This window comes from Mustela nigripes, chromosome 6 (genome assembly GCF_022355385.1).
Source record: "Mustela nigripes isolate SB6536 chromosome 6, MUSNIG.SB6536, whole genome shotgun sequence".
NCBI classification, from domain to species: domain Eukaryota; kingdom Metazoa; phylum Chordata; class Mammalia; order Carnivora; family Mustelidae; genus Mustela; species Mustela nigripes.
The window spans coordinates 110,942,099-110,960,279 of NC_081562.1; the positions used below are offsets into that span (position 1 = coordinate 110,942,099).

General features: G+C 46.9%; 1 protein-coding gene across 1 annotated transcript in view; it reads right to left on the bottom strand.

The window, feature by feature from the left end:
- The window catches only part of PITRM1 (pitrilysin metallopeptidase 1), a 42,054-nt gene that overhangs the window by 9,112 nt on the left and 14,761 nt on the right, over positions 1–18,181 (bottom strand). Inside the window, exons 9-15 of the mRNA XM_059403987.1 lie at positions 17,943–18,031; positions 17,014–17,142; positions 16,301–16,414; positions 15,975–16,071; positions 14,706–14,840; positions 5,382–5,520; positions 259–375 (exon numbers count right to left, since the gene is read on the bottom strand). Of these exons, the coding sequence (XP_059259970.1) occupies positions 259–375; positions 5,382–5,520; positions 14,706–14,840; positions 15,975–16,071; positions 16,301–16,414; positions 17,014–17,142; positions 17,943–18,031 (820 nt within the window). The remainder of the gene's footprint in view (positions 1–258; positions 376–5,381; positions 5,521–14,705; positions 14,841–15,974; positions 16,072–16,300; positions 16,415–17,013; positions 17,143–17,942; positions 18,032–18,181) is intronic.

The following is an 18,181-nucleotide window of genomic DNA, read 5'->3' on the forward strand; positions in this document are numbered from 1 at the left end:
CCAGGCAAGGCTTGCCCGGCGGCTGCACTCAGATGAGCCCCCACCCGAGCCGGATCCTCCCGCGACCTTGGGAGCAGGGCACCACAGTGTCCTGGGAGCGCCCCCGCCAAGGAAGCACCGAGGTCTCTGGGCAGGGAAGTCCTTGGTCCCAGCATGGGAAACCCACCCACACGCCATGGGGGTAGTGAGCCCATGAAGAGGGTGGCGAGACACTTCCCAGAAAACACTCCCACACGGCGCCCTCTCCTGCAGACACACCTGCCAGGGCCACCTCCAGCTCCGTGAGCGGCATGGTGGGCTCGATGTCCGACACCTTCAGGGCTGGCAGACAGGAGGCGTCCTGCGGCTGGCTCTGCTGGGTCTGTAACTCTAGGCCTAGAGACAAGGCAGGTGGTGAGCGTGAGGACACCCCAGCCGCGGAGAGGTGCGTCTCTGCCACTGAACCTGCTCGCAACAGCGCCAGGGGACCAGTGTGGGCGGCCAGCCCAGGCGCGCCCACCGTGGTTTCACAGTCCCGCTGTCCCCAGCAAGCCCTTCCGGAGCCTGGAAGCCTGCTCTCTCCTCTTCATGCCATGAAAGAACTACTTTGCTAGGTTGGAGGGGGGTAGCTGGCTCAAGTAGTTTCCCCTTCGCCCTGCACTTTATACTGAGTCCACTGTTTTCAGGGTTTTCAACACAACATGGACTGAAAGTTAGTGATTTTCACACTTCTCTATTCTTACTTCATCCGCACTAAGCTCCACTCCATGCTTGTGTCATCATGTAAAATTTCCCAAATCCTAGAAATGCTCAAGCACAGCTTTTCTGGGCCGGGCCCTCACCCGTCTGGTAAGAAGAGGGAAGAGACGCCTCCTTCCTGGAGTCACAGAAGCACCCAGCCCATCAGGGAGGGAACCCCAAATGTTCAGCCCTTGTGCCCGATGACAGCACTGAACGGTGGCCGAGGGATGACGCCAGCTGAGAGTTCCCTCAAACAAACGGGTGGCAGCTTCATTCCCCATGGCAGTCTGAGGAGCTGGGCTGGACTCACCTCCCTCCTCCCTGAGGTCCCCAGCACCTGTCCCCTTGGGGAACCTTCAGGGCCGCCCTGCACCGGCACAGGGACTGCTGCTGGCCATCTTCCCTCCGCACCCGCCCGGCGGGGCGCGGGCCCACAGCACTAGTTCTGGCAGACACAAGGAGTGGGCTCTCTGCGAATTTCCAGAGACTTCCCAGGCCTGCCCTCAACGATTGGCTGCCCTCTGCCCCTGGACACCTCCTGGGTCTGTGTGCGGGATCTGAGAAGCCTGCCCCCTGCCTCTGCCCGCATCCAGTTCCAAGAGCAGCTCCAGGGTCCACCCCCTCCATGCAGTCCCCTGACCTTGACCCCTGCCGCTCCTCTCCCTATACCCCGGGGCAGCGGGGCAATCTCTAGCACCTTCTCCTCCGCCAGGTAACAAGCTCCCAGTGGCAGGGGCTATCACCCTTTGCAACAGCACCGGGCCAGTTACACAGCAATAACCCAAACTGGAGGCTTGTTTAAAGCTCTTCGTAAATTGACTTCCAACTGCCCCTGCTTTCACTGGTGGTTAGCTACAGATCGCAGACTGCTCCCAGAAGTCCACAACCGAGACTGACCTGAAATACCCCTGAAATGCGCCAGCACTGTCTCCTACCTAAGGGAACTCTGGGGTGATCTGCAAAATAAACACACGTTTATGTAACACGGGCCTCCATCCACTCACTCACATGTGAGTGTGGACCAGAGCACATGGGTTTTCTTAGAACCATACACACCTTCCTGGCCAGGGCAAGAATCTGACAACCCAGGAATGTACAATCTGTTGCTTAGGCCTAGAATTACATTCTGTGCTATAAAGGGCTTTATCAAAAATGGAAAACACACAGGACTACATCAAACTAAAAGCTTCTGCACAGCAAAGGGAGCCATCAACAAAATGAAAGGCAATCTACAGAATGGGAGAAGGTCCTGGCAGGCCACATCTGATAAGCAGCTGATATCTGAAGATACAAACGGACCTATATAATAACTAAACACCAAGAAAAAGCCCAAATACTCTGATTAAAAATGGGCATAGGACGTGAATAGTCATTTTCCTAGAGAAGACATGCAGAGGGCCAACAGGAATATGAAAAAGTGCCCCACGTCACTCATCGAGAGGGAAATGCAAATCAAAACCATGATGAGAGGTCACGTCACACCCATCGGAACCGCGTCAGTCAAAAAGACAAGAAACAGTGTGGAAGGATGCAGAGAACGGGGAACCTCGTGCACTCTGGTGGGAAGGCACACCGGGGCAGCTGCTGAGGCTCCTCCAATAACACTCACACACAGAACTACTACATGACCCAGCAATTCTGCCCCTGGGTGTTTATTCAAAGAAAATAAAACTCTAACTTGCAAAGGTGTCTGTGCCTCCATGTTCATTACGGAGTTGCCCACAGAAGCCAAGACGCGGGAACACCCTACGTGTCCACTGACGGTCAAAGACTTGGTACACACACAACGGGTTATTATTCAGCCACAGAAAAGGAATGACATCTTGCCATTTATGGCAATACAGAGGGCATTAAGCCAAGTGCAATGAGTCAGATGGAGAAAGACAAACATCATACGATCTCGTGCATATGTGGCACCCAAAAAACTAAACACCAGGCTCACAGACATGAACAGCAGATCGGCGCGCGCCAGAGGCTGGTGGCTGCGGTGGGAGGAATGGGTGAAGGCGTCAAAAGGTACAAACTTACGGACGTCACGGGACGCAACGCACGACATGGGTGACTTCGGGTGATAGTGCCGCGCTGCACACAAGAGAGTAGATCTCATGGGTTCCAGCACAAGAAAAATAAACTGGCTGGTGACAGAGGTCAGCGTGGTCCGTTGTGATCACTGCACTCAGCGCAAACTGTCCACTCGTGGTGCTACACACCTGAAGCTCACATAGTGCACCTCTGATACCTCTACCTGCCGACTTCAGGCCGCTCGGGGACCGTGCTCCGAGAGAGCGCGTCAGATGTTAAACACAACAGAACAGACACTACAGTTGATCTTGGCCTTTTGGCAAGCAATCAGTATCTCAGTTTAAAAAAGGAAGATGGATGGGGTGCCTGGGTGGCTCAGTGGGTTAAAGCCTCTGCCTTCGGCTCAGGTCATGGTCTCAGGGTCCTGGGATCGAGCCCCGCATCGGGCTCTCTGCTCAGCGGGGAACCTGCTTCCTCCTCTCTCTTGCCTGCCTCTCTGCCTACTTGTGATCTCTCTGTCAAACAAATAAATAAAATCTTTTAAAAAAATAAAAGAATGAAAAGTGAAGACGGGACTTGCCAACCGGCACGCTCGCAACAGAAGTGATCCTTCCGTGACCACATTACTCATGGTGAGCTACTGAAAGCAGGAAGAGCTTACACAGCTGTATGCAGACAGGAACTAGGAGACAGAGACCTCGTAAGAGGTTCCACGCTGGAATTAACTCTGCCTCAACTACATGAAATCAGCTGAAACTTAGCATTACTTACTTCCTATCTAAAGCCAACTCTAGGGCGCCTGGGGGCACAGTTGGTTAAGCAACTGCCCTCTGCTCAGGTCATAATCTCGGAGTCCTCAATTGAGTCCCGCATCGGGTTCCCGGCTCCATGGGGAGTCTGCTTCTCCCTCTGACCTTCTTCTCTCTCATGCTCTCTCTCAAAAAATTAATAAAATCTTTAAAAAGAAAAAGAAAAAAAAAGCCAACTTTATCGCCTGACAAATCCTTCATGTAGCTCCAGCCAGCTCCCACTCTGGGGGGGCAGGTGCTGTGTGTCTTGTATACCTCTTTTGGTACATTTTGTTAATACAGAATTTACATATCACAAAATCCATCATTCTAAGGATCTAACTCAATGAGTTCTGACAAATGCAAAAAGTAATGTAATCATCACATAGTGACACAGAGCATTTCCATCCTCCAGAAGGTTCCCTCCTGGCTCCCTGCAGGCAATCCCCTGCCCTCACTTGCCTTCTGTTACTATAGTTTAACCATTTCTACAGTTGCATAAAAATGGACTCACAGAGCAGGTATTTTTGTGCTCATTTCACTTAGCACAGTGCTTCTGAGATTCACCAATGTGAGAGCATCGGTATTTTGCTCCTCTCTGTGGCTGGGTAGTAGTTCACAGTACGGATATACCATGTTGATGGAAATGTGGGTTCTTGCAAGTGTGTGTGGACATGCACTTTTGTTTCTCTCGGGCACATCCTCTGGAATAGACCACTGGGCGTAATAGTCGGTGTGAGTTTAGACAGTGAGGAATTACATAACGGACTCGGTCTTCACCTGCGCCTGCATCCCCGGGACCCAAGCAGGGCCTCATGACCAGCACAAGGCCTTCACCCTTCACAAAGATCTGCCTCTTCTGAATGCAAAATCACACTGTATGCAGTGCTCACTTGGCAATTAATGACAGATCGAACATAACATATATTTTAGTGGCTTATTACAGCCCCTGGCAAACAGCAAGTACTTATACAACTTGTAAAATAAATAAACTTATTTATTTTATAAATAAAGCTACAGTAGTCCCCCCTTACTTGTGGGGAGCAAGTTCCCCACACCCCAGAGAACGCCTGAAACCATGGATAGTACCTAACCCTATACGTACTTACTTATAATCAAGCTCAACTTATAAATTCTGCACAGCAAGAGAACAACTAATGATAACACAGAACACTGACAACAATAAACCGTCACAAAGTTACGTTGAATGAGGTCTGTCTCACTCTCAGAATCTCTTGTTGTAGGACGCCTGGGGTGTTCAGTCCAGTACTCGTCTGCCTTTGGCTCAGGCCATGATCTCAGCGTCCAGGGACTGAGCCCCGAGTCAGGCTCCCTGCTCAGAGGGGAGCCTGCTATTCCCTCTGCCTCTCCCGCAGCTTGTGTTCTCTCAATCTCTCAAATAAATAAAATCTTAAAAAAAACTCTCTTGTTGTGGTGATGGGAGGTGAGAGAATGCCTCCACGGGGAGATGCAGTGAGGCGGGCGTGCAGGCCCCGCGGCGCAGCAGCAGGCTACTGCTGGCCGGACGACAGATCAGAAGCAGCGCCATCTTCCAGAGACCATGCCTGACCAGGTGACTAGAACCAGGGACCCGGACAGGGCCGATGGGGGGGATCAGTGTGCTTCTTCCCTACGACTCCTGCCTTTCCTACTGAACTACAGGGTCAGTCTCCTGAGAGTAAGGGCAGTCCTACTGGGGATGAAGCCATCCCATCCAACACTGACCTTTGGTGGTGCCTAATAAATACTTGTTAGTTGAAATGATACTTGCTTCCAACTATCCATTCATTTTACAAAGTTCACTGGGCTCGGGAGAAGGCGAGGGAGTTAGAACAAAATCAAACATCTGACCTTTTTCATAGATCTGCTGCTTGTCTTTCGGGGAAAGAGAGTCGACCTTTTCCTTGAGTTTTTCTGTCTCCATCTGTGCTTGTTTCTCAGGGTACTTGTCATCGGGCGTCATCGACAAAGTCAGCTTGTGCGGGTTGTTCTGCAACAGGCACAGAAACAAAGGCCAATTTGAAATACGGTGTCACTGGAGCCCAGCGCACTGACCAGTCTGCAGCGTGGTGTTCTGCGGCAAGAGGTGCCTGCCTGTTTGGGGCAGTGATAACAAAGCAGCCCTCAAACGCGGTCCTGGAGAAAGCGCAGAAGGCACGGGGCAGGGGCACCTGGGTGGCTCAGTGGGTTAAGGCCTTTGCCTTCGGCTCAGGTCATGATCCCGGGGTCCTGGGATCGAGCCCCACATCTGGCTCTCTGATCAGCAGGAAGTCTGCTTCCCTTCCTCTCTCTCTGCCTGCCTCTCTGCCTACTTGTGACCTCTGTCTGTCAAATGAATAAGGAAAATCTTAAAAAAAAAAAAAGAAGGCACAGGGCACCCTGGCCACTGCGTCTAAACTCAAAACATACCAACATTCAACATTTTCTTTGTACGTGTTTTAACATTATAAATCTCTGACTTTATTCTAAGGCAAAAAAACCAATAAAGCAATGTAATCTTTAATCTTCTTCAGAGTATTAACTTCTTAAAGATTTTGAAATTCTGCATTCATCATTTTTTAAAAATGAGGACGAATTAGATGTCCACCTACTATAAAAATGTTAGAGGATTTAATGTGTTTCATTTCAACACACACACACTACTCATCTGTTTTTAATACTACAGGAAGGAAGGAACAGCGGACTACAGTATAAACTTTATACCAAGTGACCTGGAGTAACAGAGCAATGGCAGGTCAAGCGCCAAACCTATGCCCCATGTCCCTACTGGCACACAGCACGACAGAGAGGCTCTTCACAGATACGACAGTCCAACCCCCACGGTAAAGCTTACTAGGTTCTACCACATTCTTGACAGTCTACCAGAGCATAGCAGACTACAGATGCCCTGAAGCAAACGCAAACAAATGAGAAACAAAGGAGCAAGCATCATACGAATCCATCATAAAACAAAATATCCACACATTCAGGTGACCTTTTTTGTATTCTTAACAAATAAAAGTCAAGGTACCAGATGGCTTCTCAGGGGAATTCTACCAAACATTTAAAGAGTTTAACACCTAAAGTTCCTCAAAGTACTCCAAATACATCCTACGAGGTCAGCATTACCTTGATACCAAAACCGAAGATGCTACAGAAAAAGAAAATGACAGGCCTATAGCCCTGATAAACAAAGATGCAAAAATCGTCAACACATTATCATCAGCAAACCACACTCAGCAGTAGCATTAAAATGATCATTTGCCAAAAAAATGCAGAAAAAGCATTTGCAAAACTCAGCATCTGTTCACGATAAAAACTCTCAACAAAGTGGGATTAGAGGGAACACACCTGGACATAACAAAGGCCACATAAGGCAAAGCAAAAGCTGACGCCATACTCAATGGTGAAAACCTGAGAGCTTTTGCTCTAAGATCAAGAATGAGAGTGGGATGTCCACTCCCGCCACTTCTGTTCAGCATAGTCCTGACAGTCCTAGCTGTAGCCGTCAGACAAGAAATAAAAAGGCTTCTAAATTGGTGAGGAAGAAGGAAGGCTTCACTATTTGTAGATGACCTGATACTAAACACAGAAAACCCCCGACTCCACCAAAAAAAATACTAGATAAAATGAAGTCAGTAAAATTTATAGAAATTGGCTGTTTCTATACAGCAATAAGAAAGTGGCAGAAAAAGAAATTAAGAAACCAGTTTCATATTCAATTGCATCAAAAATAATAAAATACCCAGGAATATATAACCAAAAAGGCAAAAGACTTGTGCTCTGGAAACTATGAAACGCTGATGGAGGAAACGAAAGATGACATAAATGGAAGGACCTACCATGTTCATGGACTGGAAGAATTCAGATTGTTACAAGTCTATACTACAAAGCAATCCACAGAGTCAATGCAATCCCTATCAAAATACCAAAAGCATGGGATTGGGAGGGAGACAAACCATAAGTGACTCTTAATCTTACAAAACAAACTGAGGGTTGCTGGGGGGACGGGGACGGGGGTTGGGAGAGGGGGGGGGGGGGGGTTATGGACACTGGGGAGGGTATGTGCTTTGGTGAGTGCTGTGAAGTGTGTAAACCTGGCGATTCACAGACCTGTACCCCTGGGGATAAAAATACATGTTTATAAAAATAAAATAAAATAAAAAATAAAAAAATTAAAAAAAAATTTGAGAAAAAAAAAATACCAAAAGCATTTTTCTCAGAGCAAGAACAAATCATCCTAAAATTCATAAGGAATCATAAAACACCCAGAATACCCAAAGCAATCTTGAAAAGGAAAAACAAAGCTGGACATATCCTAATCCCAGATCTCAAGCTGAGCTACCAAGCTGCAGTCATCAGAACAGTATGGAACTGGCTGGCCGGAAAGATGGCGGCCCATCGGCTCACCTCGTCCCACAGATACAACTAGAAACAGTCCCATCAACATCAATAACCCAGCGAACTACCTCAAGACTGGCAGAACAGACTCCTCGCTAGTAGAGAAGAGGTCACATCAGAAAAGGTAAGAGCCAAGACGCAGTTTGGGAGAGAAACAAACCAGCGCTGTCCAGGGCAGGGAGGAAGCAGGTGATGCAGAGAAGGGTGAAAAACAGACACGCTAGGGAGCCCACCACTGGGGAGCAAGAATCCCCATAACATGACTCTGGAAATGAGAGGGGCCGAATGTCGTGAGTTCTTACACCAAGTAGGAAACAGAGCCTGCAATCTAAAACATCAGTACCAGAGGGTGTTTGGAAGTGGAGTCCCGCCCTTAAAGAGACAGCACATCAAACAGCTGTGCAGATCCAGCATAGAACTGCCAGGGCCAGACAGGAGGGACAGTGATTTGCTCATCTCAGAGCGTGGCCCAGAGAGACACAGATCAAGGGGAGTTCCTGTAGGAACAAGGGAGCTAGTAGGCACCACTTTCCTCTCCCACCCCACACATAAACAATGGCCTCTGTGGGAACCAGGACCACATGGACACTCCTCAATCAACTGGCACCGAGCCTTACCTTCACCATACTTTGGTGGATCTGTCCTTCCCAGTAGCACTCGCCTTAGCCTTGGAGCTGCGGGCTCCCTCCCCGCAAAGGCTGGCACAAATCCTGCCAATACCACATCTCCAACCCATGTGTTTTGAGGAGGACTCAGTTCTGGTGGCAGTGGGGGCAAGGCTCATTTCACAAGCAGAGCACGGGCCACCTTGTTAAAACGTGCCCTCTCCCAGATGGGAAACAACACTGCCCAGAGGCAAAGAGAGCCTCACGAGAAAACCTGACTAAAAGAAAAAAAGAGGCCAGGACTCAACAACAAGGCATACACAACACACACAGCAGGACATTCCGTGAAGCTCCAGGCCCTGGGGAACAGGGGACACTGCACTGCAGGGCACATCAGGACCTCTTCTTCATAAGGCCACTACTGTTAAGAGCAAGAGAAATAGCTGACTTTCTTAACATAAAGAAACACACAGAGAGCTGACAAAATGAAGAAATGGAGGAGTGTGTCCCGAACGGAAGGACAAAACCATGGCAAGAAAGTTAAAGTGAAACGATTTAAGTAGTACGCCTGATTGAGAATTTAAAATAATAATCATAAAAATACTCACTGGACTTAACAGAGACTGTTATGTACAGACGTTATACATAAGCCTAAGGGTAACCACAAATCAAACACCAGGAATAGATATGCAAAATATGAAGAGAAAGGAATCCAATTGTATCACTAAAGAAAGCCAACAAACTATGAGAGCAAGAAGAAAGGAGAAGAGAAAATCTGAACCATCACTAAACAAGAAACAAAATGGCAGTGCCTACATACCTATCAATAATTACTTTAAATATAAATGGACTAAAGGCTCCAATCAAAACACACAGGGTGTTTTGACAAAATGGATAAAGAAACAAGACCCACCTATACTCCTCTTCAGACTTAAAGATCCCTGCAAATTCAGAGTGAAGGATGGAAAACCAATTATGTAAACTGAGTGAAAACAAAACCAAGGTAAGCAATACTTACATTAGATAAAACATTAAAAAAAAAAGACTGTAACAAGAGGCAAAGAAGGGCAAAAATCATAATAAAAAGAAGTCATAGTATTGTAAATATTTACACACCCAATGTGGGACACCCAAATCCGTAACACAGTTAATAACATAAAGGAACTGATGGCAAACAATAGTAGGCGGTGTTAATATCCTGCATCCACCTATGAACAGATCATCAAAACACAAAATCAACAAGGAAATAGTGGCTTTGAATGACTCACTGGATCAGACAGATTTAACATATTCAGACAGTCCATCCTAAAACAGCAGCACACATACTCTTTTCAAGAGCACAAGGAAGGTTCTCCAGAATAGATCACATATTAGGGCATAAAACAAGCCTCAACAAGCTAAAAAAACAAACCAGAACAAAACAAAACAAAACAAAATACACCACAATCAAGTGGGATTTACTCCAGGAATGCAAGGGTGGCTCAGTATTTGCAAAGCAATCAAAGTGATAGATCACATCAATGACAGAAAGAATAAAAATCATACGATTAATTTGAAAGATGCAGAAAAAGCACGAGACATGCATGTTTTCTGACCATACCCCTAAGAAACTAGAAATCAATCACAAGAAAACATCCAGGAGGAGCACAAACACTGGAGGTTAAGTGATCTGCAACTCCGTAATGAACGGGTCAACCAGGAGAGGAAAGAATAAAAAGACGCGCGGAAACAAATGAAAATGAAAACACAATGGTCCAGAATCCTTGGGAGACACGGAAAGCAATTCTAAAAGGGAAGTTTCTAGCAATAATGGCCTACCTCAAGTAAGAGAAATCACAAATAAACAACCCAACCTTACACCTAAAGGAGCTAGGAAAAGAACAAAACCCCAAATCAGCAGAAGAAAGGAGATAGTAAAGATTAGGCCAGAAATAAATGCTACAGAAACTAAAAAAGATCAATGAAACCAGAAGCTAGTTCTTTGAAAAGATCAGCAAAATTGATAAACCTCTAGTCAGGCTCATTGGGGGAAAAAAAAATAAAATAAAGAAAGAGGACCCAAATAAACAAAATCACTCATGAGAGAGGAGAAATAACAAACATCACCACACAAATACCAACAAATGTCACGGAATATTATGAATACCTACACACCAACAAATCCAACAACTTAGGAGGAATGGATGCATTCCCGGAAGCACATAACCTCCCAGAACTAAAGCAGGAAGAAAACAGAAAATTGTAACAGGCCAATTACTAGCAATGCAATAGAATCAGTAATCAAAAATATCTGAGGGCGCCTGGGTGGCTCAGTGGGTTAAGCCGCTGCCTTCGGCTCAGGTCATGATCTCAGGGTCCTGGGATCGAGGCCCGCATCGGGCTCTCTGCTCAGCGGGGAGCCTGCTTCCTCCTCTCTCTCTCTGCCTGCCTCTCTGCCTCCTTGTGATCTCTCTCTGTCAAATAAATAAATAAAATCTTAAAAAAAAAAAAAATATCCGAAAAAGCTAAAGTCCAAGACCAGATTGCCTCACGGGCCAATTCTACCAAACATTAAAGGCACGGTAAATACCTGTTCTTTTCAAACTATTTCAACAAACAGACGAGGAATGAAAATTTCCAAATTCATTCCATAAAGTCAATATCACCGTGATACCAAATCAGATAAAAAAGACATCAAAACAAAAGAGAACTGTAGACCAATATCTCTGATGAATTTAGGTGCACAAAATCTCAAATTATTAGCAAACCAAATCCAACAACACATTAAAAACATCACACAGTATAGTCAAGTGGAATTTATTCCCAAGATTATTCCTAAGCAACGGTGGTTCATATTTGCCAAACTATAAACATGATATGTCACATCAGTTAAGAAAATAAATAAATCTTTTTAAAAAAGGATAAAATCTACACGATCATTACAATAGATGTAAAAAAAGCACTCGACAAAGCACAACATCCATTCATGATAATACCCTCTGCAAAGCAGAGTAGGAGGAAACATACCTCAACATAACGCAGGCTTACACGAAAAACCTACAGCCAACATCATCATACTCAATGGTGAAAAATCGAGAGCTTTCCCCCTAAGGTCAGAAGTAAGACAGAGATGTTGGCTCTCACTGCTTTTATTCAACCCAGTACGGGAAGTCCTAGCCATTAGACAACGGAAAGAAATAAAAGGCATCCAAAGGGGATGAAGTAAAAGGAAGAAGTAAAATTTTATCTGCAGAGGACACAGTACCATGAACAGACAACCCTAAAGATCACCAAGAAACAACCAGAGCAGACAAATGAATCCAGCAAAGTCACAGGATACAAGATCAATGTCAAGAAATCTGCGTATTCCTACACATTTATAGTGAAGCCGCAGAAACTGAAATGAGGAAAACAATCCCACTTACAAATGAAGCAAAACCAGTAAACTATCTAGGAATAAACTAGAGATGAAAGACCTATACTCTGAAAACTATAAACACTGATTTAAAAAAATTTCAAGATGATGCAAAAAATGGAAACACAAGGCTTGGTCACGGATTGGAAAAATAAATATTGTTAAAATGTGTATACTACTTAAAGCAATCCGCTTAAATACAATCCCTGTCAAAATACCAAAGGCATTTTTCAGAGCAGCAGAACAAACAACACTATAATGTGTGCGGAACCGCAGAAGACCCTATTACCAACGCGGTCTTGAGAAACAGAACAGGAGGCGTCACAACTCCAAGCCGTGGTAACTAAAACAGTTTGGTACTGGCATAACGACCTCGAACAGACATTTGTCCAAAGACGTCTCATGGCCAACACACAGGAGATGTCCAGCATCGCTCGGCGTCAGGAGATGCAGATCATAGCCACCGTGAGATGCCGCCCGCACCTCCAGGACGGCTAAAACCAACAACACAGGAAAGAACATGTGTGGCGAGGATGTGGAGAGAGTGAACACTGGTGCAGCCACTCTGGGAAACAGTGTGGAGGGTCCTCAAAAATTAAAAACAGGGGTGCTTGGGTGGCTCAGTCCGTTAAGCATCTACCCTCAGCTTAGGTCATGGTCTCGGGGTCCTGGGATCCAACCCCGTATTGGGCTCCCTGCTCAGCGGCGAGCCTGCTTCTCCCTCTCCCTCCGCCCTTCCCACTGCTTGTGCTCGCTCTTTCAAATAAAACAAACAAACAAACACCTAGCACAATCTTACTTTTGATCTAGTGACCGGGTTGTGGGATCAAGCGCCATGCTGGGGCTCCATGCTGTCTGCTCGGGGTTCTCTCTCTCACTCTCCCTCTGCCCCTCCCTCCTGCTCTCACACATGCTCTCTCTCTCTCTCTAAAATAAATAAAAATCTTTAGGATGTCACATGAGCTCAGGTGATAAAGCAGGGACAGGGTCTAAGAGGACGGACTCCAGCCCCGAGAGAAGGCCCGCTGGGGGTGAAACGCTATCAAACAGCACCACCTGCTCCACAGAGCATTTGTGAAAGGCAGAGTCAGTCGCTGCACAAAGTGCACCAGTGTCTTATTTTAAGGAACTGCGGCAGCCGCCCCCGTTTCAGCGGCCACCACCCGCATCAGGCAGCGGCCACCGACATCGAGGCAAGACGCCCCACCAGCAAAGATTAGGACTCACTGAAAGCTCAGATGATTGGCACTTTTTAGCAGTATTTTTTTTATTTTTTTTTTATTTTTTTTAAAGATTTTATTTATTTATCTGACAGAGAGATTACAAGTAGGCAGAGGCAGGCAGAGAGAGAGGAGGAAGCAGGCTCCCTGCTGAGCAGAGAGCCCGATGCGGGGCTCGATCCCAGGACCCTGAGATCATGACCGGAGCCGAAGGCAGCAGCTTATCCACTGAGCCACCCAGGCGCCCCTTAGCAGTATTTTTTAACTAAGATGTGTACTTTTTTCTTTTAGACCTCATACTATTGCACGTTTAACACACTACAGTATAGTGTAAACACAACTTTCATCTGCACAGGGAAACCGGAATATTCATCTGACTTGCTTTATTGCAGTATTTGCTTTATCGCGGGGCTCAGCAACCACGCGTGTGCCACCTCCAAGGCAGGCCTGCAGAAGGAAAGCCAGAAATCAACAAACGTATGGAAGTGACACATTCATTTTTTTTTTTTTTTTAAGATTTGTTTATTTATTTGACAGACAGAGATGACAAGCAGAGAGGCAGGCAGAGAGAGAGAGGAGGAAGCAGGATCCCTGATGAGCAGAAAGCCCGATACGGGGCTCGATCCCAGGACCCTGGGAACATGACCTGAGCCGAAGGCAGAGGCTTTAAGCCACTGAGCCACCCAGGCACCCGCTGGAAGTGACACATTCTTAAACAACCAGCAGGTTAAAGAGTAAGTAACGGGATCCTAGAAAATACCTCGAGACAAATGAAGCTGCAAACAGAACACACTGAAAACTACAGGACCCCACAAGACCAGCGTGAAGAGTGACACGTACACTGTGAACTCCTGTATCAAAAACAAAGACCCGTGAGTAGCCGGTCTTCACACCCTCACTAAGGAGAAGTGAGATCAAGCCAAACCCAGAGCTCGCGGAACAAAGAGCACCTACAAATCACATCACAGATCAGACTTTCTCAAACAGATGGACCAAAGTGCCAACCCTCCTCATACAGCAAGACAAAAGGGAGACTCGAGTAAACGAGGCCGTGGACCAGGGCACAGGAGCGCGGACAGTACAGCAACGAACACGAGGGAGTTCTCGGAAGAGCCGACGGCAACCGGCACGACGTGGACGAACAGACGCGCACAGCTGCGGCACCTCCCGAGGCTGAGGGGCCAGGACGCAGCAGACTCCGGAGAGACCAGGGACTCAGGGAGGCACTGACCCAGCCGCGGAAAAGGAAAGCGAAACACTCCCAGTGAAGAAATCCCAGGAATGTATTTCTTCATGGGGGAGTCCCACCAATCATGTAACGACAAGTGGACAATTCTTGTCGAAACCTTCCGAAAACTGAGGGGTGGACGATGTAATCTTTCTTTCAACAAAACAGAATAAAAACGCCTACAGATGTCTCTGTTAATACACACGCATGATACCTTCATATATAAAAGACGACTCACATATTCACATAAAAAGCCAAACTGCATCAGAATGAGCTAAATTTGTTAATACATTAATCAATCATTAAGAAACACGTCACTTATTCATATAAATTCTCCCATCTCCTTACCTTAAAGTACTGTTTTACTTTTTCTTGCAGGAAGTGTGGGTTCTCCTTGAGGCACTGCCGGAGCCGAGCCACCTGACCCCCCAGCTGCAGGAGCTCCACGGGGTCCCCGTCATGGTTCCAGCAGGAGGCGATGTACTGCAAAGCGAGAACGTCACGCCGCGCACATTACACCAGAGCCTGGACCTCAAACCTAACATTGTATTAAGATCTCTGTTTCCGCATTTATTTATTTATTTATTTTTAAAGATTTTATTTATTTATTTGACAGAGATCACAAGTAGGCAGAGAGGCAGGCAGAGAGAGAGGAGGAAGCAGGCTCCCTGCTGAGCAGAGAGCCCGATGTGAGGCTCGATCCCAGGACCCTGAGATCATGACCTGAGCTGAAGGCAGCAGCTTAACCCACTGAGCCACCCAGGCGCCCATCTGTTTCTGTATTTAAAAGTACCATGACGACTGTAACAAAAATTAAGTCATATTTTGGTTAGGGAATTTTAAGTCTGTTTTTTCTCTGACAAAGTGAAGCACAGGTTTTCAAATCATTTTAAGGAGGGACGCCTCGCTGCTTCAGTCCATGAAGCGTCTGCCTGCGGCTCCGGCCATGCTCTCAGGGTCCTGGGACTGGGTCCTGTATCCATCGGGCCCCCTGCTCAGCGGGGAGCCTGCGTCTCCCTCTCCTCCTGCTTGTGCGCTCTCTTGCTATCTCTGTCTCTCTCGCTCTCAAATCAATACATAAAATCTTTAAAAAGAAAAATTATTAAAAATTTTTTTTTTAGGAAATATAATTACCAACATATCTATAGTTACAAATCTCTACCCATGCATACTCTGCAGGAATGTGTCCCATATAAAAACACAAGATATCAGGGGGCCCAGGGTCTCAGCTGAGCGTCCGACTCCCGGCTTTGACTCGGGTCATGATCTCAGGCTCAGGAGACGCAGCCCCGTCAGACTGCACCCTGCGGAGCCGTCTCGGGGTCTCTCTCCCACTGTCCGTCCCCCCTGCGTGTACTCTCCCTGAAATAAATGAGTCTTTAAAAAAAAAAAAAAAAAAAGGGATATCGGAAAGCCAACTGCGCTGGTAAAAAGACAAGATGTATTATAAAATTAAATTAAAAGTAAATTTGTATCAGACCCAAAACAGCACAAATTTCAAGGTTCAAATGAAAGGCACTATGAATGCCCACCTGTGTTTTCAGTGCTATCAAGGACCCAACGATCACAGCAGAAAGCAAAGGACAAACGGAAGAAGACAGAGGAGAAATTACATACAGACGTCAGGCTGAGTCCGAAGCTGACAGACTGATGCTTCATCTGTATTTCGATTTTATGAAGGAGAGCCTCAATGCGGTCCTCTTCAAACCCCTTCCTAAAGGAACAGAGTACACAGATGTTAAAAAGGAAACCAGTCCCCGTGCAACGAGGCAGCAGAGATAATCTTTAAATAGGTCTAAGCGAACAACGTGTGTTTTATGAGGTAAAGAGACAGCCAAACACGGGAAGTGGGCGCCTCCCTGGGCAGTGTCAGGACAGTGCGAGGACAGTGCGAGGACAGTGTCAGCACAGCGTCAAGATTGCAGAGCGCAAGCCACACGCACTCGATGACTTCCTCGATCGTCCTGTCGATGATGTCCCGGACGGCCTGGGTGTCCTGCTCCGCGATCCCCTGCAGACCCACGCTGAAGTAGGCCTCCCGCGTGTAGCCGTTGTATCTACAATACACAAATGGGTCACACGGCAGAATTCCAGCAACTTCCATCATCAGCACATGCTTCACTCAGAGACTCAATACTGTAGAGAGCAGAGCTACGGACACTCCAGCCTCGCAAGTCTTCCAGGAGAAAGCCACAGAGGCCGAGTCCTCAGACATAACTGGGCACAATTACGTTCTGTCCTTCTCACGTTTCTAAAAATCAGTGCAGTTTAGAGTTATGGCAAAATTAAATCTAGAAACAAAACTGCTGAGCTTTACAAAATCTTAAGATTTGAAAGAATATTTAACAACCCGGCTTTTCAAGCAGGCAGCTGTATGCCATCCTCAGATCGTGGACAAGCTATCTTTCTTCTTTCTTTTCCCAAATGTGCCCTCCAAGGGATCAAAAACAGCTTTACTGGACCAGTACTCTCGGGCACAGTTCTGTGCTGGGGCAGCAGGGGACCTATCCCGTGACTGTGGAGTCTCCAGCATTCTCCATCCCTAACCCCACCTAGCAGAGGCCAATAACCCTCCCCAGGTGTAGCCACATACTGTCGACGTCAAAACTGGCCCCAACTGCAAACACCACTGATCTGTTCGACTAATGAAACTTACCCAACATCAGGAGAAAAGTCTGTGCCAAGTCCAGATTCAATTAATGCTTTGTAGAAGGGGGAGTTGGGTCCACTGATCAAGAGTGAAGACAGAAGGTTTAACGTGAAGGCTTCAAACGTATCAGTGATGCTTCATTTAAAACCGTGGCAGGGGCCGGTGGGGAGAGAAAAATGAAAACCGTTGGCCTTGTGTTTTCAAAATCATTAAAATCACTACCAAATCGACACATTTATTTCCAAAGAAACAGATGTTCTGCAAATGCTTGCTTTTTAACCTTTGTTTTAAGGTATGTGGAAAAAAGAGAGGAAACTGTTTTTTGGTGTTTGTTAGTTTTGCTTTTGGTTTGCAAAGCTCTCATACGCTAGATTACTTTGGGGATCCGAAGCATCAAGTTGACTTGGCAGCATGTCGAATGTCAACCCATCATAGGGTGCCGAGCACTCTGACCCGGGTCACCCCAGTCACAGGGCACTGTCCACACATGGACAAGAGCAGTGAGGAGATGGGGAAGTCGGTGGAGCCGCAGGGCCACTGAGGCAGCCAAGTCTGCCGCACACCGGCCGAGGATGCCCGCCCGCCCACGCGCCCGCAGGTGTGCACAGCGCTCTGGCGACAGAGCTCCGTGGTCGTACGCTGTTTTGAAACCCGTGTTCATTGTGCTCTTCTCGCGCTTAGGGGCATCCCACGCCCATAAGTATCAACAGCTGTCCCATTTTCTCCACAGAAATAAGCTTTAAGAAGTAAGAAGTTACTTTTTTTCCTGGGTAGCTACTAAAGGCAATTACCCCAAATCATCCCAGATGTTAACATGTTCCCTGCCGTCCAGCAGCTGCTCAGCTCCTACACCCTAACCACCGAGCCGTTAAGTGTGGAGAATTCACCTCCAACCCAGCAAAGACACTTTTCCCCCCTTCACAACGGACACTTACTCTGGTAAGAGGAAGCTGACCCCGACGGTTGTGTGTCCAGAGGAACCCGCAGCCAGGGAGTCCGGGCCACATGTGATATGGAACTCCCTCTGTGCAAGGACATGATACTTTATTAAGTCAGTGCACAGTACGAACGACTGGGTTTGCCCCACAGTGAGTTACCCACACAGGCACAAAGTGGTCCAAGAGATGCTTTCCACTAAAGTTTCTTTTCAAATAAGTAACCATTCCTTAGGGGT